Source organism: Hypanus sabinus, chromosome 10, assembly GCF_030144855.1.
Source record: "Hypanus sabinus isolate sHypSab1 chromosome 10, sHypSab1.hap1, whole genome shotgun sequence".
In the NCBI taxonomy this organism is placed as follows: Eukaryota; Metazoa; Chordata; class Chondrichthyes; order Myliobatiformes; family Dasyatidae; genus Hypanus; species Hypanus sabinus.
Genome location: NC_082715.1, coordinates 130,505,991 through 130,532,030, shown reverse-complemented (window position 1 = coordinate 130,532,030; position 26,040 = coordinate 130,505,991). Strand labels below are relative to the sequence as shown.

At 41.0% G+C, this 26,040-nt stretch overlaps 1 protein-coding gene across 5 annotated transcripts in view; it reads left to right on the top strand.

Moving 5' to 3' along the window:
- si:ch73-242m19.1 (uncharacterized) overlaps nt 1-26,040 on the top strand; it is a 161,408-nt gene that overhangs the window by 112,550 nt on the left and 22,818 nt on the right. For all 5 annotated transcript variants that reach the window (XM_059982973.1, XM_059982974.1, XM_059982975.1 and 2 more), the window contains 8 exons: nt 1,008-1,231; nt 5,241-5,379; nt 6,397-6,517; nt 11,851-11,960; nt 13,543-13,692; nt 18,643-18,696; nt 22,933-23,100; nt 25,352-25,504. In XM_059982973.1, the coding sequence (XP_059838956.1) occupies nt 1,008-1,231; nt 5,241-5,379; nt 6,397-6,517; nt 11,851-11,960; nt 13,543-13,692; nt 18,643-18,696; nt 22,933-23,100; nt 25,352-25,504 (1,119 nt within the window). The remainder of the gene's footprint in view (nt 1-1,007; nt 1,232-5,240; nt 5,380-6,396; nt 6,518-11,850; nt 11,961-13,542; nt 13,693-18,642; nt 18,697-22,932; nt 23,101-25,351; nt 25,505-26,040) is intronic.

Below are 26,040 nucleotides of genomic sequence, written 5' to 3'. Positions count from 1 at the left end.
CCTTAGGCTACAAACTTATCAATCACCCATCTGTGGACACTTCCTGGAGGTCCAAGATCCATATGCTCCACGACCGCTGGACTAAGTGTGTAAATGTAGGAGGGGACTATGTTGAAAAGTAAATGTGCTAGGTTTTCTAAAATCGACTCCTTCTACCTTACCTCCTCCTATTTATCAATCACCCCTCGTACACCATATCCACTGCTCTACCTTCATCAATATGTTTTATCACATGCTCAAAGGTTTCAATCAGGCTCATGAGGCATAATCTGCCTCTCACAGCGCCATACTGACTATCCCTAATCAGACTATGTTTCTCGAAATGCTCGTAAATCCTGTCTCTAAGGATCTTCTCCAATAATTTGCCCATACTGATGTAAGATTCACTGATCTATAATTCCCAGGGTTATCCCTGCTCCCTTTCTTGAACAAAGGAATAACATTTGCCACCCTCCAGTCATCTAGTATTAGTCCTGTAGACAGTAAGGATGCAAAGATCATTGTCAAAGCTGCAGAAATCTCTTCCCTTGCCTCCTGTAATTACCTGGGGTAGATCTCGTCTGAACCCAGCAACTTATATATCCTAATTTTTTTGAGAGTTCCAGCACATTTTCTTTCTTAACATTGACATGGCCTTCATTATGTTGTCCTCTCAATCGTCAATGTCCCTCATGTGTGAATACTGAAGCAAAGTATCAGCAGCAAATCTAGCTTTCATTCAGATCATGACTATAGATTGTAAATTGTCAATACTCCAGCACTGATCCTCATGACACCCGCTGATTACCGACTGACTATCCAAAAATGATACAAATTGTACAACCACAGCCATTTTGAGGTGTGAATAGATGTTTCAATTCGCATTTGGTTGTTTAGCATGAACGTTATGTTGATTTTTGTAAAATCGCAAGCCATGTGGCATGTATCATCTTGATGTAGTTGTCTACTTTAATGTGTAACTTAAGATTCCCTTTGCCTTCCCCTATGATCCGTGGTGGTGGCCTCAGGTCTCGATAATTCAAGAAAAGGAAGATGCAGAACAATCACCTATCAACAAATCACTGACCTCTTCGAAAACACTCGAGCCCATATCGATGTACAAGGTGCTCAAATCCTTTTTGATATTGTGGAAACAGCTTGAGGTATTTAAGGACGAGTGGGGCAGGCTGAAGCTGGGTGTGAAGACCATCAACAGTGTGACCCTCTACAAACAGTTCTGCAAATTATATAGGTGAGGGAGCTAAACATGGAAAACTGTGCGTGCCATAACTATCCATTTCTACAGCATTCTGAAATGCAAATTATATTCTGTCAGCCAGTGAAATGTTCTGAGTAAGTTGTATTTGATTTATGATAATTTATAATATAAATGGATATTAAACATGCAATTTTGCATCATTGAAACTTCATGTGATCAAGGGTTTGCCCAGAGTCATTTGAAAGATAGTCTATTAGAAATTCACCACCATCATTACATGATGTGTCGTATGACGTAGGTGATCGTGGTCTTGACCGTGATTGTTCTTGACAAATTTTTCTACAGAAGTGGTTTGCCATTGCCTTCTTCTGGGCAGTGTCTTTACAAGATGAGTGACCCCAGCCACTATCAGTACTCTTCAGAGATTGTCTGCCTGGCTTCGGTGGTCACATAACCAGGACTTGTGATACGCACCAGCTGCTCATTCGATCATCCAGCACCTGCTCCCATGGCTTCACATGACCATTATCAGGGTCTAAGCAGGTGCTACACCTTGCCCAAGGGTGACCTGCAGGCTAGTGGAGAGAAGGAGCGCCTTACACCTCCTTTGGTAGAGACGCATCTCCACCCTACCGCCTTGTATCAGAGGCTAGACTTTAAAAGGTGTGACAGGTAGGGCATGTTGGAGGAGTGCAGGGATTGGGAAGGAGGTAGTCTTCTGGGGAGTTGTCAATGTAAGAAGTGATGCAGCTTATGTGAGTGAGAGAATTATCATAGAAATCCTGAACTAGTCTTAAACTTTAGACCAGTGCTTTATGTGGAAGATTGCCTTGTAAATTGAAAAAAAAACTGACACAATATATTTGTTGTTCAAAGTAAAATTATTATGAACTACATATATATCACCATACTGTACACTACCCTGAGATTCAGTTTCTTGTGAGCGATTCACAGTAGATGCAAAGAAACATTAAAGAATCAATGAAAAACTGCACACCAACAGCTAATTTACAAGAGAAAGCAAACTGAGCAAATACAAGAAAAAAGTGAACAATAATAATAAACTAATAAGTAATAAATAATATTGAGTTGTAGAGTCCTTGGCAAGTGTGAATGCCATTTTTCTCATTGTGGCTGTTGCAATTACCCAGTGAGACAATAAGTCCTGATGTGCAACATTCCAGCATAAGGTAATTACTTTCAAACTTTTCCTCCACTGCCTAGTAGTTTACCGTGGTAACCCTTGTAGTCATGTGGACTGTGCTGAGCTCCCACACAAAGGTAGTTACGAGAAACTCACAACTATTTTGAGTTGTCAGTTTTTACCTACCAATGTCGTAGAGGTTACAACTGGACATTGAAAGGTTGCAGAGCTGGGCTGACAAGTGGCAAGTTGAAAGGGTGATTAAAAAAAGATGTTGGCATTCATTAGTTGGGTTATTAAGTTCAAGAGCCACAACGTAATATTGCAGCAATATAAAACACTGGTTAGACCACACTTGGAGCATTGGGTTGAGTTCTGGTCACCTCATTACAGGAAGAATATGGATGCTTTAGAGAGGATGGATTAAAGAGCATGTCTATTGAGGATAGAGTTGCAAGAAAAAGTTTGTGAACCTTTTGCAATTACCTGGCTTTCTGCATTAACTTCTCATAAAATGTGGTCTGATCTTCATCGGTCACAATAATAGACAAATGCTATCTGTCTAAACTAGTAACACACATGATTGTACTTTTCATGTCTTTATTGGACACATTGTTTAATCATTCACAGTCCAGGCTGTATGTGAACCCTTGTATTTAATAAGTGGTAAAATCTCATTTAGCAGCAAAACCTCCACCAAATGTTTCCTGTAGCTGCTGATCAGACTTGCACAATGGTAAGGAGGAATTTTAGACCAATCCTCCATGCAAAACTGTTTCAGTTCATCAATATTTCTGGGATACCTTGCATGAAGAGCCCTTCCAGTTCATGCCAGAGCAGCTCAATTGGGTTAAGGTCTGGAACCTGACTTGGCCATTCCAAAATATGATTTTTTTTTTCTTTTTAAACCATTCTGTTGTTGATTTACTCTTGTGTTTCGGATCATTGTCTTGTTGCATTATCCAACTTCTATTAAGTTTCAGGTGATGGGCCTCTACCCTGACATTCTCCTGTAAAATGTCTTGATGCAAGTTTGGATTTATTGTTTCCTCAAGGATTGCAAGCTGTCCAGGCCCTGAGGCAGCAAAGCAGCTCCAAACCATGATGCTCCTTCCACCAAGCCTCACAGTTAGGATTGGTGTTGGTATGGAGTGCCCTTTTTCCTCCAAGCATAACGGTGTGCATTTCTGCCAACTTTTGTCTCAAATGATCACAGAACATTATCCCAGAGCATTGTAGAACATCCAGGTAGTCTTTTGCATCTTGAGACATGCAGCAATTTTTTTTTTTTGGAGAGCAGTGGTTTCCTCCGTGATGTCCTTCAATGAACACCATTCTTCTTCAGTGTTTTTCTTCAAGTGGACACATGAACAGAGACTTTAGCAAGTTCTGGAGATTTCTGCAGGTCTTTTGTTGTTGCCCTTGGGTTCCTTTCATTTCTTTCAGCATTGCGCGTTGTGCCCTTGGTGTGATCTTTGCAGGACACCCACTCCTAGGGAGACAAGTCCTGTTGAGTAAGACAATTTCTCTTACTGTGGACTGATGAACACTCAAGTCTTTAGAAATGCTTTTGTAGCCTTTTCTAGCTTCATGTATCTCTACTGTTCTCCTTCAAAGGTTCTCTGAAAGTTGTTTTGATTGAGGCATAGTGCGCATAAACTGACCTTCCTTGATAAGAACAGGCTCTGTCAGTAACCTGACTTTCTGAGGTCTTTTTTTATAGGGCAGGGCACTTCGACAACCCACACTTCCAATCTCATCTCATTGATTGCAACACCTGACTCCAAACAATTTTTGTCATTACTCCAGAGGATCACATACATTTTTGAATCTTGATAGTGATTGTTTAAATGGTGTATTCAGTATTGACAATAAGAAGTTTGTGCTTAGGCAGATTGTGTTTATTTATTATTGTGACTTAGATAAAAATCAGGCTCATTTTATGAGTAATTAATGCAGAAAACCAGGTATTCACAAACATTTTCTTGCAACTGATAGGTTGAACAAGCTTGAGTTTTTTTCATTAGAGCCAAGGAAGATGAGTGATGACTTGATATTGGTGTACAAGATGAGGAGGCATAGATTGAATGGGTAGCCAGAGATTTTTTTTCCCCAGGGCAGAAATGGCTAATGCAAGGGGCATAACTTTTAAGGTGTTTGGAGAAAAGTATCAGCAGGATGTCAGAGGTAGATATTTCACCAAGAATGGCAGGTGGGTGGAATGCATTGCCTGGGTTGGTGGTAGAGGCAGATACGTGATTAGGGTCATTTAAAAGACGCTCAGATAGGAATAGATGAAAGAACCATGGGGGAGGGAAGGGTTAGATTGATATTAGAGTAGGTTAAAGCATCAGCACAATATCGTGGGCAGAAGGGCCTATGTTATGTTCTATGTTGAAACTGAAAGAATGCTGGGACCATGATTACAGAATGTGCAAAGCATGGAGACAAAGCGTTATTATAATCAGTAATCTCCTTTTTCACAAAACACAAACCTGTTGATGCCAGAAATCTTACACAAGAACAGAAAAAACTGAAAGTACCCCACAGATGAAAAGGAAAACAGGGTTAACATTTCAGCTGAACTGAGGTCATTAGAGTTGAGCAAGTTTAAAGTCTCTAAGTGGCCTTTCACTTTCTCTGCAGCTTTAAACTTAGCTAACTTGAACTTTTTCCTAGTTCGGCTGCAAGGTCATGAACCTACAGGTTTATGCTATTTCTCTCTTGAACTATTCCCAAACTTTCTGTTTTTTTCTTTGTATTTGGACCTTTTCATTGCAGTATGTGAAACCATTCGATAAGTTGGCACCAAGAAAATTAATGATAATTAAATGTCCAAAGCACCTTAATACTCTGATAGAAAGTCAATGAAATTGCAGACTTTATCATTCATTCTAGACAGGAAGTCATGTATCCAGCTATGAAACCAATAGCCCATCGCTTAGGTATGGAAGTCGAGTACGAGAGAATGATGCTGAATGATCAGCCATTGCTGCCACCAAAAGGGACATCAGAAATGGAAATAAAGACTCGACAGGTATGTTAAGAGGAGCAGGGTGTGGGCATAATTTAATTTTTAAGGCATACTTTTTGCTTTGAAGTCCTCCATAATAGTTTAAAATTTGATTTGGATATTTGTGATTTATTAACACATTCTGACTAAATTTGCTCCTTACATCCTATTGCAGAATGATAGATATACAGGTACCCACTGTTCTTCAGCTTCTGGGCTTCAGTGAGTTACTAACCTCTGACTACAGTATCTTTTGTCCTGATGAACTCAATCAGATTATGATTTAACCATAGTATCATAAAATAAGCAATTTGACTTATCAGGTACCAAAAAAAAAGAGAAATCTTTGGGCTAAATCCACTTTCCTGCATTTGGTCTGTAGCCTGCAGGTTATAGCATTTGCTTCTAAGTGAGATAAAGCTTTCAAAGGCTTCATAACTGAGATAGCCATTCTTGATTTATTTTAAAAAAATCAAATTTGAGCAATTTGACCAGCAGAGCTTAATTAATCAAACAGTATTAATCAGAATCAGGTTTAATATCACTGGCATAAGCAGTGAAAATTGTTAACTTTGTGGCATCAGTACAATGTGATACATGATAAAAGAGAGAAAAAAAGGAAACTGAATTACAGTAAGAATATATATAGTTAAGTAAGTAGTGCAAAAAATGGGAAATAAAAGAAGTAGTGAGGTAGTGTTTACGGGTTCAATGTTCATTCAGAATTCGATGGCAGAGAGGAAGAAGCTGTTCCTTCATCGTCAAGGGTGTGCCTTCAGGCTTCTGTACTTCCTACCTAATGGTAGCAAAGAGAAGAGGGCATGTCCTGAGGTCTTAAATTTAGTAAAGAATTCCCCTCAGAAAACTGAGCACAGGAAAGATGAATGCACGACTGAAAGAACGTGAATTAAATGACGAAGAATTCCTTTTAATGTCCATGAGCAACAGCCTGGGAAGTAATGATGCCCAGAGATTACAGTTTGATTTTGCCTGTTTCATTCAAGAAAGCAAAATGACTCCTCTAACTGCTTTTCTTTACAGCTGCACAAACTGCTCGAGAGTTTGGAAGGTTACATGATCCGAGAACTTCAGAAAAAAATTGCAAGAGAGTTGTCCCTTGTTATGTCAGAAAGAGCTAGGGGAGAAGCATCTCTGTCAACAGGTAAAGCATGGTACTTTATCAAGGTGGTTGATAGCTCCCCCATATCTACATTACTATTTTGATGCTCTCCAAGAGGTAAAATGAAGCTGTCATTTTTCAACATTCAACGCAAAAACTTTATTTTTGCCAGGAAAAGTTAATCAATATTTTCAAAATTCTGTAGGCTTTGATTTTTTTCTTAAAGTTTGAGTAAATCTTTTTGTGTATTCCAATTTTCACTCTGCATAAAATGTTTTGAAATGTTGGGTGGGGGCGGGGGGATGTTGGAATGCTACTGTCTTGTTTGCCATCCATGAAAATTCTTTGTCTTGGCTGCTCAGTCTGCTTTGTGGCATCTCCATTCTTACGCGGCTGAGGACCCCGACAAGTTTTGACAGCAACTCAAAGAAAAGAGATCGGTATCATAAATTCCATTTAATCCTTGGGCAGATTTCTTCAATAGGACTGATAATTACCATGCCCTAGCCACTGACTTTGCTTTTCATTTAATTAACTGGGTCCAACATAATCGATTTAATTAGGAAACTGTGCTTTTTGATTTTGATTTTATTTATTTTAATTCAGAAATTCAATTTATCTAATTAAAATGAATCTACTGTTTACTTCGTTAACTTTTCCTGGCACTAGATCTTGCAATCACGTAGTCTTTGGATGAAACCTGATTTCCTACTATATGCAGTATGTGCCCTCTGCAAGGCAGATTAGTATTACTTATTTCCAATAATTTAACTATGATAAAAACTTTCGTTATAAGACCATAAGATATAGGAGCAGAATTAGGCCCTTTGGCCCATCAAGTCTGCTCTGCCATTTCATCATGGCTGATCCATTTTCCTCTCCGCTCCAATCTCTTGCCTTCTCCCTGCTTCCCTTCATGCCCTGACCAATCAAGAATCTATCAACCTCTGCCTTAAATATACATAAATACTTGACCTCCACAGCTGGTTGTGGCGAAGAATTCCACAGATTCACCACTCTCTGGCTAAAGAAATTCCTCTTGATCTCTGTTCTTAAAATGGCACCCCTCTATTCTGGAGCTGTGTCTTCTGTTCTTAGACTCTCCCACCATAGGCACCCTCTTCATATCCACTCTATCAAGGCCTTCCACTATTCAATAGGTTTCAATGAAGTCAACCCTCATGCTTCTGAATTCTAGTGAATACTGGCCCAGAGCCATCAAACACTCTTCATATGAAAAGCCATTCAATCCTGGAATTACTTTCATGAACCTCCTTTGAACCCTCTCCAGTTTCAGCACATCCTTTCTAAGAGAAGGGGCCCAAATCTGCTCACAATACTCCAAGTGAGGCCTCACCAATGCTTTATAAAGTCTCAACATTACATCCTTGCTTTTATATTCTAACCCTCTTGAAATAAATGCTAACATTGCATTTGCTTTCCTCACCACAGTCTCGACCTGCAAGTTAACCTTCAAGGAATCCTGCACAAGGACTCACAAGTCCCTTTGTGCCTCAGTTTTTTTTGTAGTTTATCTCCATTCAGAACATAGTTAACCACTTTATTTCTTCTACCAAAGTGCATGACCACACTTTTCCCAATACTGTATTCCATCTGCCATTTGTTTACCCATTTCTTGCACATTTTTAAATGATAGGGTCTTTTAAGAGACTTCTGGATGGCTGCATGGAGCTTAGAAAAATAGAGGGCTATGGGTAAAGCCTAGGGAGTTCTAAGGTAGGAACATGTTTGGCACAGCTTTGTGGGCTGAAGGGCCTGTATTGTGCTGTAGGTTTTCTATGTTTCTTAATCTGTCTAAGTCCTTCTGTAGCTTTGCTACATCCTCAAAACTACCTATCTTCATATCATCTCCAAACTTTGCAACAAAGCCATCAATCATCCAAATCATTGACACAGAACATATAAAGAATCAGTTTCAACACAGACCCCTGTAGAACATCACTAGTCACCGGCAGCCAGTCAGAAAAGGCTCCCTTTATTCACACTCTGTGCCTCCTGCCGATCAATCACAGCTTTATCCATACTAGAGTCTTTCCTGTAATACCTTGGGCTCATAGCTTGTTAAAGCAGCTTCATGTGTGCCACCTGTCAAAGGACTTCTGAAAATCCAAGTACACAAAATCAACCAATACTCCTTTGTCTATCCTGCTTGCTGCTACTTCAAAGAATTTCAACAAATTTGTCAGGCAAGATTTTCCCTTGAAAAAACCATGATGACTATGGACTATTTTATCATGTGCCTCCAAGTATCCTGAAACCACATCCTTAATAATAGACTCCAACATCTTCCCAACCACTGAGGTCAGACTAACTGGCCTATAGTTTCCTTTCTTCTGCCTCTCTCTCTTCGCGAAGAGTGAAATGGCATTTGCAATTCTCCAGTCTTCTGGAACCATTCCAGAATCTAGTGATTCTTGAAAGATCATTGCTAATGCCTCCATGATCACTTCAAGCCACCGCTTTTAGTACTCTGGGGTGTACACCATCTGGTCCAGGTGACCTATATACCTTCAGACCTTTCAGTTTCCCAAGAACCTTCTCCTTTGTTATAGTAACTTCATACACTTCATGTCCCCGACACCTGGAACTTCCACCATACTGCTAGTGTCTTCCACAGTGAAGACTGATGCAAAATACTTATTCATATTGTCCACTATTTTGTTGTTCCCTCTCCCCCATTAATACCTCTCCAGCTTCATTTTTCAGCGGAACAAAATCCACTCTCGTCCCACTTTTCCACTTTTGTGTATCTGATCTTCTTTAATATTATTGGCTAGCTTACTTTTGTTTTCCATCTTTACCTTCTTAATGACTTTTTTTAGTTGCCTTCTGTTGGTTTTTAAAAGCTTCCCAATCCTCTAACTTCACACTAATTTTTGCTCTATATATGCCCTCCCTTTGGCTTTTATGTTGACTTTGGCTTCTCTCGTTAGCCATGATTGTGTCATATTTCATTTCAAATACTTCTACCTCTTTGGGATGTACAAATCTTGTGCCTTCTGAATTGCTTCCAGAAATTCCAGCCATTGCTGCTCTGCCATCATCCCTGCCAGTGTTCTTTTCCAATCAATTCTGGCCAATTCCTCAAGCCTTTATAATTCCCTTTACTCCACTGTAATACTGATACATCTGACTTTAGCTTCTCCTTCTCAGATTTCAGGATGAATTTGATCATATTATGATCACTGTCCCTTAAGTTTTCTAATCAATTCTGGTTCATTGCACAACACCCAATCCAGAATAGCTGATCTTCTAGTGGGCTCAGCCACGAGCTGATCTAAAAAGCCATCTCATAGGCACTCTAGAAATTCCCCCTCCTGTAATCCAGCACCAATATGACTTTCCCAATCTATCGGCATATTGAAGTCTCCTATAACTACTGTAACTTTGCCCTTTTGGCATGCATCTTCTATCTCCTGTTGTAATTTGTAGGCCCCATCCTTACTGCTGTTTGGGGGTCTGTATACAACTCCCATCAGGGTCTTTTTACCCTTGCAGTTTGTTAGTTCTATCCACAATGGCTCAAAACCTTCCAACCTGATGTTACCTCTTTCTAATGATTTGATTTCATTTTTTACCAACAGAGCAATGCTGCTCCCTCTGCCTTCCTGCTTATCCTTTCTAAACAATGTGTATCCTTGGACATTAAGCACCCAGCTATAATCTTCTTGTAGCCATAATTCAGTGATGCCTACAACATCACACCTGCCAATCTACAACTATGCTGCAAGTTCATAGACCTTACTCCATACACCGCACACAGATGCAACATCTTCAGTCCTGTATTCACCCTTTCTGATTTTGTCTGCCTTTACATTGTAACTCATCCTGTTGACTGCAGTTTCAACATCTCTTTGCACATTGCCTCTCTTTGTAAACCAGCTACCTCATCTTCAGCACTATTATCCACCTTTCCTACAATAATTCTTGCAGTTAAATATATGCAGCTCAGGACACCAGTCACACCATGCTCAGCCTTTCAATTCCTAACTTTGTCTGATGTCTTACCAACATCTGCCTCCACAGCCTCTCCATTAACAGTTCTGCCACTTTGGTTCCCATCCCCCTGTGACTTTAGTTGAAACCCCACCGTGCAGCATTAACAAACCTCCCCACTAGGATATTAGACCCCCTCCGGTTCAGGTGAAAACCGTCCCTTCTGTACAGGTCGCACTTTCCCAGGAAGAGTTCCTAGTTCTGGCCTCACTAGCACGTGGCACAGGTAGCAATCCTGTCCTTAGTAACTTGACACCTAACTCCCTGCACTCTCTGTGCAGAACCTCATCACTCGTCCTACCCATGTCATTGGTAAACACATGGACAATGACGTCTGGCTGTTCACCCTTTCACTTAGGAATGCTGAGGACCCATTCCGAGCTATCCCAGACCCTGGCATCCAGGAGGTACCATACCATCCGGGAACCTTGTTCTCACCCACAGAACCTCCTGTCTGTTCCCCTAACTATCGAATCCCTTATCACCACAACGTGCCTCTTTCCCCCTTCCCTTCCCTTCTGAGTCACAGAGGCAGACTCAACGCCAGGACCCGACTTTCCTCTGTTAGGTCATCCCCCCCCCGACAGTATCCAAAGTGGTATGCCTGTTGTTGAGGGGGATGGTCACAGGGTTACTCTGTATTGGCTCCTTAACCCCTTTCCCCTTCCCGGCTGTCGCCCAGTTTCCTGTGTCCTGCACTTTGGGTTTAACTACCTGTCTATATGCCCTATCTATCAGCCCTTCAGCCTCCTGAACGATCCGGAGTTCATTCAGTTCCAGCTCCAACTCCTTAATGTGGTTTGTTAGATGCTACACTGGATGCACTTCTTGCAGTTGTAGTCTTCAAGGACACCGGAGGTCTCCCTGCCTTCCCACTTCCTGAAAGAGGACCATTTCACTACCCTGCCTGTCATCCCACCTGAGCAGATATAAAGAGAAGGAAAAAGAAACGCTTGAGCCCTTCTTTCCTGTGCTTTCTCTGAGTGAAGCCTCAAAGAGTTAAAGCCTTAAGATCACCACTCTGACTCTGTCCACCCAGATGACAACCACTGCGCTTGCCCCTGCCTTTAATTTGCTCTTGCTACTCAATCCCAAACACCAATTGGTCGCAGGTCAAGGCTCTGTAGCGCTGCCGCGACCCGCTCCTGCCGTTTATCCCCTGACAGTGGACCTGATTGAACTCCCCTCCTGTCCAAACTTCTGATGTCGGATTGGCTGCTGGTCAAAGTTCTATTGTTATGCACTGGAACTGAGTGGTAATACTGTTAAGTAAAGAAAATCTCAAGGGATGGCTTGAATACAATGATTAAAAAGAGAGAATATATTTAATTTACATTTGAAACTCCTCTGTCCTCCAGATGACTGGAAACATTCAGTCATGACTGAAAACTTCTCAATTACAAGGCCGCAGATTGTTGAAAAATTTGTTCAGAAACTGAAAGAAAATTCACGGGAGACTGAAAGTGAGGTACAGGACAAATTTACTTTGCCAGCTGTTTAAAATCTCAAAATAAACTTTCTGGAGTTAAGAAATGAAGAAGGAAAGTTTTAAATTTTAAGCTGTTTAGTCCTGCAATACGTTGCTCAATGAGAATTCGTAAAATGTCGGGATTCTGTAAATATCTACTTGATCTCATCGTTCCTTTGCTCATTCTGAAAGTTACGAATTAAACTTTCCTGCACTATTAATAAGAGTCAATTTTGAAGGAGCTCTTAATTTTGAATGTGATTTTGTCTGGTGTGCATTTTACCCTGGCTGCAATGTTAATCCAATTAGCCAGTATAGAAATCCCCATCACCAAATGGAACTTGGATTCACATACTGTACAAAATGCGTGCAGTGAAACAAAACTCGAGAAAGTCTACAGATGCTGGAAATCCAGAGCAACACACACAGCTTGCTGGAGAAACACTCAGCAGGTCAGGCAGATTCTACGGAAATGTGTAAACAGTCAACACTTTGGGCCAAGGCCTTTCGGTGGGACTGGAAAGGAAGAGGCTAGAATAAAAAATGTGGGGAATGGGAGGGGGAAAGAGGATAGCTAGAAGCTGATAGGTGAAGCCAGGTGAGTGGGAAAGATCAAGGGCTGGAGAAGAAGGAATATGATAGGAGAGGAGAGTGGACAATAGGAGAAAGAGAAGGAGGAGGGGACCTAGGGGAAAAGAATAGGCAGACAGGAAGTGAAAGGTCAGTGTGAGGATTGGGGGGTGTGGTAGGGAGTTAAGCAAAGTTAAGCAAGGCATAAAAACCAACCTTGTCCCCAGACCTGTTCATTTCCCAACGGGAAGGTTGAGTTAAAGTTACTATCACTACACATGATCCCATCAAGACAGAGATACAACTGCATGGTTGTAATGTTTATTATAATCGTTTGATAACTCCTTCACTGATGGAGACTTTTGATGGAAACGTTAGACCGGTAGAAAGTTGTAATGCATCTGCAGGAACTGAAATGACATTCACTAATAATCAAGATAGATTTCTTTCCCGTTGACATCTTTGTTCTGGAGAACTCGTGAAACAAATATGATACAGGATTGAAGTAGAAGTTTGAGGAATGCGAGTGAATTAAAGGAATTGACAATATGATGCATTGGAGTCTGGTGGGGTGACACTGGTTCAGCTGATTGGCCTGTTTCTTCGTTGTGGACACCACATACTCAACAGGGGAGGAATCGGCTGACCTCTTTCCCTGACTGCCACTGGCTGAAACCTGCAGCAACTATTTCCCATCCGGATGTCTCCTTGCCTGTGGGGAGCACATAGGGGTTCATAACACTTAGTAAGTGAGATAGAGCCAGAACCAGGTTTAATATCACTGGCAAGTGTCATGAAATTAAATAAGTAGTGCACTAAATTAAATAAGCAGCCCAGAACATTCACTGCTAACGAAAGACAGATGTGTGTTGGTAGGCTTGGCGTCATATTTCCTGACTGTGGAGTGGGGGAAGGGAATTCTGGAGGCGAGTGTTTGCAATGTTACAAATGTAAATGAACAGGAAACTGCATGGTTGTAATGTTTATTATAATCGTTTGATAAATTTGACAGATTACTTTCAGCAAAGATCATTTAAGCAACTGCCTTCTGACTCTAGCCTGTGATGTGATGGGACGGGAGCGCAGTAACTTTGAGACCTACTCCATGTGTTACGAGAATATACTTCGCAGAGAGCACCAGCTGCTTTACGAGAAGGAACAGGTGGGGAACAGCAGGCAAAGCACTGTTTAACAGCGCAGATGTGACATTTAGCCGCGACGGGTACTTTTTTTTAAAAAAAGCATCAGCAACAACACCGACAATGCCTCACAACATCACATTGACTTTGGTTTCCTTCCTTTGAAGAGATACCACAGAACATGTGCGTAAAATTTATCAGCTGTGTGGCTTATTGATGTATTACACTTTCCCATTTGTTTTTCTGTGTCAAGTACCAAGTGCATGTTTCCAGCAGATACTTGGTGAGTGGCGTAATTGTACCTGCTTACTGAAAATCCTTTCTCTGGCTAAGCATTTGTTTCTGTGGTGCTGCGGGAAAAAGGTGAACTGCTCCACAGATTCATGGGGAAATGGATGAATTATAATCCTTGAAGCCATTGATATTAACGGCTCAGGAGACACCTACAATGCCCAATGCTGCATTTGGCTAAATGCTGTATGACTGCAATGTCTATGCTTCCTGTGATCATCACACAGTACACCTGACCAGATTCACATGTGAATCACTGCCTCAATTAGACTCTAATGCAGAGGTTCCCAACCTTTCTCGTGCCATTGACCCCTACCATTAACTGACGGGTCTGTGGACCCCAGGTTGGGAGCCCCTGAGTTAGAGAGATTTGTTTGGGTGCCTAGGTGGGAAGAAGGGAAGTGGGCGTGTCATGCTGCATGGGTAAGTGCCATGTGGTGTGGAGTAGTGCGCGGGGGGCAGAAGGGCAGAGTAGGGAGTCGCAAAGTAAGTGGGAGGGGAATTTGTGCCTCGTGGTGAAATCATATTGGAGCTGGTGGAAATTGAATGTGGAGGCTGGTGCTGTGGAATTTAAGACCAGGGGAAATCTGTTGCTGCTATTATCATCATTATCATGTGCCATGTTGTATGACATGGGCAGTCATGGTCTTTCCATGACCGTGATTGTTCTTGGCAAATTTTTCTACAGCAGTGGTTTGCTGTTGCTTTCTTGTGGGCAGTGTCTTTATAAGATGGCTGACCCCAGCAATTATCAATACTCTTCAGAGATTGTCTGCCTGCTGCATAACCAGGGTTTGTGATACGCACCAGCCTTTCATGTGTCCATCCACCACCTGATCCCATGGTTCATATGACCCTGACTGGTGGGAGTGGAGAGGGGTAAGCAGGTGGTATACCTTGCCCAAGAGGGAGCTACAGGCTAGTGGAGGACAGAAATGCATTTCTCTCCTTTGGTAGAATCATATCTCCACCTACCACCTAGGTTCCTGCTATAAACCAGTCAATTCCACCACTAAACCTTCAGTCCACCCATCATCTGAGCACAGTACTCTAGCTTGGGGGTGTCTGGTGTTTAAAATATCTCCCTACTAATAATGAAATTAACTCTACTACCATCCTAACCACTGTAATGATTCGGTCAGCCATTTGGGCAATTGAACATACAAGTAGAAGTGGAAGTGATTATTTGGCTGCTTATGCTAGTTCCACCTTTCAGTACAATTGTAGTTAATATTTCACCACTTCCTTGCTCTAACAGCCCTCCCCCAAAAAAAATACTCAGAGGCTAAGCTTCCACGGCCCTCCTGGATAAAGGATTTCATAGAACTCGGGGATCTGTTTAGATGTATTCCAAATCTCAGAGTGTCTTGGAGCAAGGAATCTGAAGTGCAGATTCAAGCCTGCCATACCTATCCACATGTCATAATTTTATATATCTTAGTCTTGTCCCCTTTTAACCTCCTCTGCTCCAGAGAGAAGAGCCCCAGCTCCTTCTGCCTCTGCTCATAACTAAACTGCTCCATCCCACCCTGGTGAATCTCCTCTGGACTCTGTCTAATGCTATCACACCATGCCAGAGGTAGTTGAAACTAGAGGGCGTAGTTTTAGAGCAAAGGGGAAGAGATTTGGGAATATGAGGCAGGGGTAGGTGGGTGATTTCATCCAGAGGATGCTAAGTACCTGGAATGCACTGCCTCAGAGTGTGGTCACTGACAGCATTTAAGAAGAGCCCAAGATGAGTATTTGTATCACCAGCTACTGAGAGTTGGGATCAATACAGAAACGTTCTCACCAGGTGTTGTGTAATGAATCAGATTTGATTAGGGAGTTTAAGGTAAAGGAACCCCTAGGAGGCAGAGATCATAACGTCATAGAATCCACCCTGAAATTTGAGAGGTAGAAGACGTATGAGTATAAGGAATTATAGAGGCACAAGGGATGAGCTGGCCAAGGTTGATTGGAAAGGATGACACTAGGAGGGATGACAGCAGAACAGCAATGGCTGTAATTCTGGGGGCAATTTGGAAGGTGCTGGATAGATACATTCCAAAGATGATGAAGTATTCAAAAGGGAGGATGACACTATCATAGCTGACAAGGGAAGCCAAAGACAACGTAAAAGCAAAAGAAGGGGCATATAAAACAACAAAAAGTTAGTGGGAAATTAGGGAAGCAATGGGCAACTAAAGTCATAAGGAGAGAAAAATGAAATATGAAGGAAAGCTAGCCAACAATATGCAAGAGGATAAAAAAGTTTTCTTCAGACATGTAAAGAGTAAAAGAGGTAAGAGTGGATATTGGATTTCTGGAAAATAACACTGGAGATAGTAATGGGGGACAAAGAAATGGTGGATGAGCTTAATAAGTATTTTGTGTCAGTATTCACTGTGGAATACGGTAGTATGTCAAAAATTCAAGCGTGTTGGGGGGCAGAATTAAGTGTAGTTGCTATTACTAAGGAGAAGGTGCTTGAGAAGCTGAAAGGTCTGAAGGTAGATAGGTCACCTGGACTACATGGACTACATGCCAGTGTTCTGAAAGAGGTGGCTGAAGAGATTGTGGAGGTATCAGTGAAGAACTTTCAAGAATTGCTACATTCTAGAATGGTTCCTGAGGACTGGAAGATTGCAAATGTCACTCCACTCTTTAAGTTTTGGGGTTAAAGAGTGTTTTGTGGTTACTTAGAGGCACATGATAAAGTAGACCAAAGTCAGCATCGTTTCCTGAAGGAGAAATCTTGCCTGACAGATTTGTTGGAATTCTTTGAGGAAATAGCAGGCAAGATGGACAAAGGAGATGTTGTTTATTTGAACTTTCAGAAGGCCTCTGACAAGGTGCCACATGAGAGGCTGCTTAATGAGATAAGAGCCCATGGTATTGCAGGAAAGATACTAGCATGGTTAAAAGATTAGCTGACTTGTAGAAGGCAAAGACTGAGAATAAAGGGGCCTTTTCAAGTTGGCTGACTAGTGTGTTCCACAGGGGTCAATGTTGGGACCACTGCTTTTCACGTTATATGTCAATGTTTGGATGACTGAGTTAATAGTTTTATGGCCAGGTTTGTGGGCAATACGAAGGTGGGTGGAGGGGCAGATAGTGTTGAGGAATTAGGGAATGTACTTAAACAGAGTGGGAGAATGGGCAAAGAAAAGAAGTGTTAGATGGAATACAGTATAGTGAAGTGTATGGTCAAGCACTTTGATAGAAGGAATAAAAGTGTAGAATATTTTCTAAATCGGGATAAAATTCAAAACCAGAGGTAGAAAGGGACTTGGGAGTCATTGTGCATGATTCCATGAAGGTTAACTTGCAGGTTGAGTTGGTTGTCAGGAGGGCAAATGCAATGTTAGCATCCATTTTGAGAGGACTAGAATATAAGAGCATGGATGTAATGCTGAGGCTTTGTAAGGTATTAGTCAGACTGCACTAAAAATACTTCGAGCAAATTTTGGGCCCTAACCTAAGAAATGATGTGCTGGCATTGGAGACATTCCAGAGGAGGTTCACAAGACAGATTCTGGGAATAAGAGGGTTAACGTACGAGGAGCGTCCGATGGCTCTGGGCCTGTGCTCACTACAGTTTAGAAGAATGAGGAGGAGGAGGGGTGAATCTTATTGAAACCTATTGAATATTGAAAGGTCTAGATACAGTGTATGTGGAGAGGATCTTTGCTATAGTGGAGGAGTCTAGGACTAGAGGGCACAACCTCAGAATAGAGAGGTGTCCATTTAGAACAGAGATGAGGAGGAATTTCTTTAGTCAGAGAGTAGTGAGTCTGTGGAATTCATTGCCACAGACGCTGTGCAGACCAAGTCATTGGGTGTATTTAAAGCAGAGGATGATAGGTTCTTGATTAGTCAGGGTGTCAAAGAGAAGGCAAGAAAATGGGGTTGGGAGGGATAATAAGTTGGCCATGATGGAATGGTGGAGCAGACTCGATGGGCTGAAAGGCCTGATTCTGCTCTTATGTCTTATGGTCAGCACGGAGGAGTTGGGTTAAACGGCTTATTTCCATAGTGAATCTATGACCCTATAGAACCAGGGGAATTCGAACAAGTTAATTAAATTAACCTGGAACAATGGAAAAATCTGTCTGCAACAATGATCACGACTCCACTGAATTGTCATTAAAAAGTGACCTGATTCATTAGGGTCCTGGTAAGGACAGAGTCTTTAAGCAATGGGAAAAGAAGTCTGCTGTCCTCTGCATTGCCCAATGTGTCTCCAAAGCCACAAGAGTGAGGTTGACTAATAACTGCCCTCTAAAGATAACAATCCACCCAGCGCCAGGGTATTTGGAAACAGGTAATTAATGTTTAGCTTACCAGTGACACCCGCATCCTGTTTCTTTCTAAGCATGGCCATGCCCTTCTGCAGACTGAATTTCCATTTGTATCTTTCCTGGTGAGCTGACCAGACAATTCATATCTTTCCATGGGCTGCAGCTTTCTTCCGCACTTAACCACACGGCCAATTTCTATTTCATCTGTAAATATCTCCATCAAGTTGAAATCATAAACTACAAAAAGCAAGGGGCTGCTCTAAACAGCCTTACAGATTGTGCAAAGTGGGAGAGAGGGGTTCCCCTGTTTAAAAAAAAAATGGTTGCTCTGTGGAATTACTAAAATCAGGAAATTAATTTGTCAATATTTTGCATAACATTCTTTTTTTTCCTCTGTAGGAATTGAAAGGAATGCAACAATCTCAAACTCCCTCTGCAACACCCGATTCCCAGGTAGACTAGACATTCTTTACAAATGGTTTTGAATATGAATCTAAAACCTGGTATTATTGACCCTGTGTAATTGAGGACTGGACTAGCTGTACTGCTTGATAGCTACATTAGTGGATTGATTCCACTACTGGATAGTCCAATTCCAGAAGAATTCCATTACTGGCCATGCCCATTTCAAAAATAAATTACTCCGTATTATGGCTGGGCAGGGTGAACAAAATTTATTCATGCAAAATCGTGGTTGATGGATTTGTGAGCATTTTTTTAAGATGTAACCAATACATTTGGTAAAAGGCAATCAGTTGACATGATGTACAGTGCCTTGGAAAAGTATTCAGTCCCAACAACTATTTTCACATTTTACTGTCTCAGTTTCTAAATTTAAAATATATTGAAGTAGGATTTTTTGAGCTAATCGACAAAAAGTTGTACATCATGTCAAATCAAAAGAAAAATTCCGAAACCTGTCAACAATTCAGTAAAATTTTTAAAAACCAAAATTGTGAGGCTGAAAAAATATCCATTCCCATTGTGATTACTACACTAACTTTCCTCAGATGCAATATATTGTATTACCTTGCCAACTCACCCAATTTGTTGATGTAGAAAATAGGAGGATCACCTGTTTTCAATGAATTCATAAGAATAAATACCCCCCCCCCCCCCGTAAGGTCCAACAGTATGGTAGATTTTCAACAGACCAAACCAAAATGAAATTGAAAGAACACTCAAGACAAGTTAGGGAAATGATAATAGAGAAGCTTGTATTTGGGGAAGGAGGGGACCATCTCAAAGGCACTGAACATACTTCAGAGCTCTGTGCAGCCCATTGTGAAAAAGTGGAAAAGAGTATGAAAGCACAGCCCACCGCCAAGTTGAGGCTGCCCCTCCAAACTTCATCACTGGAGAAGAATGACACTTGTAAGAAAGTCTATTGTGATGCCAACACTCACTCTGAGTGAGCTGCAGTGTCAATGGCTGGCACTGGAGATAGAGTTCATGACTCCGCAATCTCTAAGGCCTTGCCCAAAAAGGGTATTTACGGAAGAGTGGCAAAACATCAGCCCTGGCTTAAAAAGGCATATCCTTGCCCATAAAGTCTGTGCAAAGCATCACTTACAAAGCATCACGTCAAATGAGACTAAAGTGGAATATTTTGGCTTTAACACTAAGCAGTACGTGTGACCTGTAGCTAATACTGTGCATCAGCCAGGTAACACCATCCCTACTGTAAAGAATGGTGGGAGTAGCATCATAATATGGGAATACTTTTCAGCAACAGGGACTGGTTATCTGGTCAGAATTGATGGGAGGATGAATGCTGCTAAATACAGAAAGATCCTGGATAAGAACATGCTTGCCTCTGCCAGAAAGCTTAAACTGGGAAGGAAGTTTGTCTTTCAGCAGAACCATGATCCAAACACACTGCCAGAGCAACCATGGACGGGCTTCAAATGACGAAAATTGATGTCCTTGAATGGTCCAGTCAGGTCCTGAACTTAACCCGATCAAACATCTCTGGCAAGATCTCAATATTGCTTCCCATTGCCACTCCCTATCTAACCTGGCACAGCTTTTGCAAGGAGGAATGGGCAAGAATTGCTCCCTCACATTGTGCAAAGCTAATAGTTATCCAAAAAGACTACTGGCTGTAATAGCTGTGAAAAACTAAATACTAAACAAAGGTGGATGAATACTTTTGAACTGCTGGCATTTCAGTTCTTAATGCTTTATAATTTCTCCTGCTGTTTGGGCTCTACAGTGAAAAAATTGAGCATGTGATACACAAAAAAAAATCTCCATTAAATTGATCAAAACCCCTGAAATAATGCTCATTTATGTGAACAAAGGGCTGGGGGCTGAATACTTTCACAAGGCACTGAATTTATTTTTTTAAAACTATTTGTAAGTTGTCATACATGAGGCTGGGTATCCTGTGGCAAGTGACTCAAAGGAAATTAGACTTCCTCAGGAAGGTCTTACAGTTCAGACAATTTCAACACTTGCTTAGGGAAGAAACAAAGTTTAAGGAACAAAGAAGCTCCTTCAGATGACTCTATTGACCTTTGACTATCCCTTTCCACCTTTGTCCCTTTCCAGTGGGAGGGAAGCAGCTGGCCACCACGGTCATAAACCCACAGGAATAATTCACGGTAAAAGAAGACTGGTGTCTATTAAATGCCTTCCACAATTTTAGGATGTGTAAAGGGAAATTGCAATGCAGAGCCAATGAAATGTTTCTGAAATGCATTCACTTTTGTAAAATAGAATAGCTAGGACTGGAGGAGGTCAACCTACAACTGAGAAGTTCAAAGTAAATTTATTACCAAACTACATATATATCACCACATACAACCCTGAGATTCATTTTCTTGAGAGCATACTCAATAACTCCATATTAGAATCAATGAAAGACCGCAGCAACTTGGGTGTTCAACCATTGTGCAAGACAACAAACTGTGCAAATATGGAAAAAAGGAAATAATAATAATAATAATAAACAAATATCAACAACATGAGATGAAGAATCCTTGAAAGTAAGTCCATAAGTTGTGGGAACATTTCAATGATGGGGCAAAGTAAAGTAGAGTGAAGCAATCTCCTTTGGTTGAGGGGGTAATAACTGTACTTGAATCCAGTGGTGTGAGTCCTGAGCTTCCTGTGCCACTTTCATAGTAAAGCGAAGTTGGACTGAATGATAGAAATGCATTGGAGAACAAATTTCACATTTCTATGTTCTCAAGAATTTCCAGATGTTTCACAGCTACCAGTAAATATTGAGTGTCACATCATAAAGGTCACTGCTTGTGAGATCTCAAGTTATCTGATGTTCTACACCAGTGGTGTTGTTTGATGGAAAAATGGACAATACATCTCCTTTCCTTTATACAGTAAAACTTTTATGTCTACTTGAATAAGCAGGTAGGGGCTTTCTTTATCATCTCTTCTGAAAAGATCACTTTGTCTGTTCCGAGTTAAATTGTCAGTCTAGATTTTGGGCTTGAGTTGAGATGATACCGAGGTTAAATTATGAGTACAGACCTGACAGCCTGTGATAAGATTAATTGAACTGTTTTGTTGTTAAGTAGTTGGAGAGATGGGGAAGCCCATTGTACAGTGAATTTAGTTTAAAATTGTTTATTTTGGACCAAGGAAGTTGAGAGAAGAAATTAAGAGTTTTCAGGTTCGTGAGGGTATCTGGGCAGAGTATATGGAGGTAAGTTGTTCCCATGGTGGGAGATCTAAAATGGAGTGCAATTCACAAAAGGAGCAGAGTGAAACTTCTTTCATGTGAAGTGAGTGGTTAGTTACCAGTATCTGGAATGCTTTTCCTCAAAGGAAATAGACATAGAATCAATTACTGTCCTTAAAAGAGCACTTAACAATCAAACCTGTAAAGACTTCAGGAAAAAGGTAAGGGTTGGCTGCAAGGCAGTGAATCTCCCAGCATATTGTTCAATGGTTCTATGAATTGCAACCTGCCCGTTGTGGGGTGATGTCTGGAAGCACCTCTGGATTTTAGTTAGATGATGTCATTAATAGTTATAAAAACTGGCCTACTGTCCAGGTTTAAAATATGATCTGGAGACACAAGGGACTGCAGATGCTAGCTAGAATTTGTTGCAACAAACAATCTGCTTGAGGAACTCAGCAGGTGAAACAATATCTGTGGTGGGGTGGGGGGGAGGAACCTACAGGGCTGAAATGGCTGCAACAGGAAAGATGTGATCTGTTGGATGTTAAAATTTGCTAGGTTGCAGTCAAACCCACAATTCTGATGTCATTATGATCAATCTATGTATTGTATATAGGCCATCTTATGTATTTATATTTTTGGTGTTTTTTTAAATAATTATTGTGATAGTTTTTTTGTGATGTGTCAGATCTGGAGTAGCAATTATTTAATTCTCCTTACACTTCTGTTCAGGAAATGACATTAAACAATCTTTAATATGATTAAGCTCTGCCTCTGACCATGTTGTACTATGCTCACCATTACTCAGATAGAAGAAGATTTTCTACTGGGCAATAGGATAACAAACATGGGAGCCCTGCAGAATAGAACCTGATGTCATGATAGGAAAGTCAAAAGAGGAAAGAATGCCGATCAGGTGAATGATCTGGTCTCGTCCCTGGTATCTTTGCTCCTGAGAGACAAATCGTAGATTGAGGAAATCATGTTGCCTCATATCAATGTTGGTGGTTTTCATATTGCTTTTGTTCCTTTTTTCTCAGTTAGCTCATTTCAGTCATCAGATAATCATAGAGATCACAGCTCTTCGAGCAAAGTTGACTAACCTGGAGGAAGAGAGCACAAGGCTGAAAGAGGAGATGAGGAACGAAGTGAGACAGGAATATGATGCTTTGGTGAGGCATCTATTTGCATCCTGCTTTACATTAAAGGTAGGTAATTGTGCAATGGCATTAAGACATTCCATCTCTTTGTATGTTCTTTGTTCTGGTTTTCCTCAACAAGGCGTAGAGGCCTTATCCAGGAGGAGGTAAATGTGTGAGGGTTTAGTTAAAATTTTAGATCAGATGCCAGATAATGGAATAAGGTAACATGCACGGATGGACAAAGTTGAGCAAGATATGGGATAAATGGGACATGCTAGATTGGGCAATTTGGACTGAAAAGCCTGTTTCTATGCTACATAGCTCTGTGACCCTCCGTGAATCTAATTGTGAGGACTGTTAATTAGTGAAAGAGAAAAATAGCCAATTATGTAGTGGTAGAGATTGCTACCTGGTTGTTCATAGTTTGCTCCCAGTATAATAGCAGCTGTGCAGTGCAGCCCACCTGCACAACTTTAGGATTTGGGAAATGCCCAGCAATGCCCAGAAAGCGCCTTTTTTTTTCATTTTGAGTACAAATGCCTAAAGGCAGGTCTTTATTTGTGGCATTCACAGCACTTGAAGAGCTCACTTGGCTAATCTATACTTCTATACTTACCCAGATCCCCTTTCATCTCACCTGTGCTCCTGCTTCTTCTCTTCTTATGTTAGAGGGCATTGCTCTCAAGTCATTCTGAATGTCTGCATATTTTAACAATGTGATTGTGAAGTTTAGATGACACTGATAGATAATCTGTTTCTCTTCTCCCATTTTATTGCCTGCCTCATTTCATAGTTATACAGAAGGAAAATAGGCCCTATAATACACAGTACTCTGATCAATAAAGGCAAGCGCTAAATCTGTGTTGACACTTTCAGGAAACTAACTACAGTACTGTGCAAAAGTCTTCAGATATATATATCTATAGAGAGAGAGCTAGGGTGTCTCAGACGTTTGCACGGTACTGTAGTAATTTTACATAATGCACCGTACTGCTGCCGTTTTAAAAAAAAATCATGACATGTAAGCGACGATAAACTTGATTCTGATATGGGTCTCTATAGTGGACTGAGAGTGGAAAGGGAGCAGGGAGAGGAGAATTATGGTTGGGAAGAGGGGAGAGAGAGCCGGAAGCATCAGAGAGACAATAAACCCATTGTTTGGGATTAAATCACCTTGCCTGCTGTCACCCCAGCCCTGGCAATCGTCCTCTGCCACCAGTCCCGCGGTGCTGCACCCTCACCATTCCCAAAGATCTTTGCTCCCGCCAGTTTTACAGCTCAGTCTCTGCTCCACATTGACAAGTAGTACTGTGCTAAAGTTCTAGCTATACATATCTGTTTTCAGGACGTATACACTGTACTGTACCTACTTATACCCCTGCGTCTCTATGTTGTGCAATACTCTCTCGGGCCCTTTCATTCACTGTGCATGTCCTGCCCTGGTTTAACTTTGCACTTGTCCAAGTTAAACTTCATTTCCCGTTTCTTGCCCAGTTTACCATTCTATTTAGATCCCACTGTAGTCTTAGACAACCTTCTTCATGTCATCAATCGCCCACAAACATGCCACCATGTCACCGAGCATTCCTGTCAAGCCAACCTTCCCTATACTGCCACCCGCTGCTCTTCCACCAGGTCAGTTTATATCCAGTTAACTAGGTCACCCTGAATCACATGTGATCTCACCTTCTGGACCAGTCTACCTTGCAGGACCTTCCTTGCATTCACTTGTAATTTTGCCCTCAGCTATGAATGGGATTTTTCAGGAGCAGTTGGGATCATTGTCAAACAGCTGTAAGGTTTGGAAGTAGCTGACAGGGCTGTAATTTACTACGTAATGCTGTGAAAAAACACGCACCCTTCCCACTCTCAATACATTCATTCATTGTCTTACCTTGGACGCCTTTGAAATTCGAGTCAGAAATGTAAGATAAATACTGATCATCTTGGAAGGGAAGATGCTGAATGTGGTACGATTTTGAATTTGAAATGATGGCATCCCGATTGTAGGGATGGGGAAGTCGCCAGGATTATGCAGTACTGGTTTCTGAATCTTACGTGTTGTCCAGTTCTTAAGATGTTTAATGGCCAAGCTAAAATACCATAGCAAAAATCCTGCGACCTGTTCATAATTTATACCCAATGAATTAGCATGGAATTGCATTTGTTAATTGAACTGAAGAAGATCTTATTAATTTTAAACAAATTGATTGCAGTTAATACCACAACCATCCCTAATATTGCTGAGTGTATCATTAGTGCTAATGTGATGTTGCTGCTGCACTAACCACAGTGTCTGTCACTTTTGGAACAACAGCAAAAACTTGATGACTATCACATTAAAATGGACAAAGTGGCCTGCAAACTGATCAGTGAAGTCAGAAGAAATGGAGTGGAAAACATGATTATTCTCAAGAGGAAGAGTGGCTCCACAAGAAATGATGACATTTTGAAAGAAAACCTAGCATGGGTATGCAATTCCATTAGCTCTCAATTTTTTTTTTTACAGAGGTCAAATAGTAAGAGATATTTCTTGGTCTAGAAGTCAACCTTGTATTAGGAACAACTTGTTGAACTCCATTATTATTCATAACATTTCTGTTGTTTTGAATCACAACTCCAGTCATAGTCATAACATTATACATTACAGCACCGAAACAAGCCCTTAAGCCCATCTTGTCCACCCAAATTGCCTTTACGAGCACTCCCTTTAAACCTTTCCTATCCGTGGACCTATCAAATGTTTCATCAGTAACTGTTTTGTCATGAGAGCCAAAACAAATAGAAATTCAGAAAAAAAAATCATTCAAAATTTCATGCTTCAAGTTACATAGAGGTGAGATGCACACCTGTGTTTGAATCTAAGATTTAGCTTTGTGCTGTAACTTTAACTAGTAAAATGAAACATTTTCCTCTCATTTTCAGACAGCAGATTACCCTTTTGTTAATACCTTGTATCAATGTTTCCAAAGAATAATCACCATTTTTGATAATTCTGTACTTTTA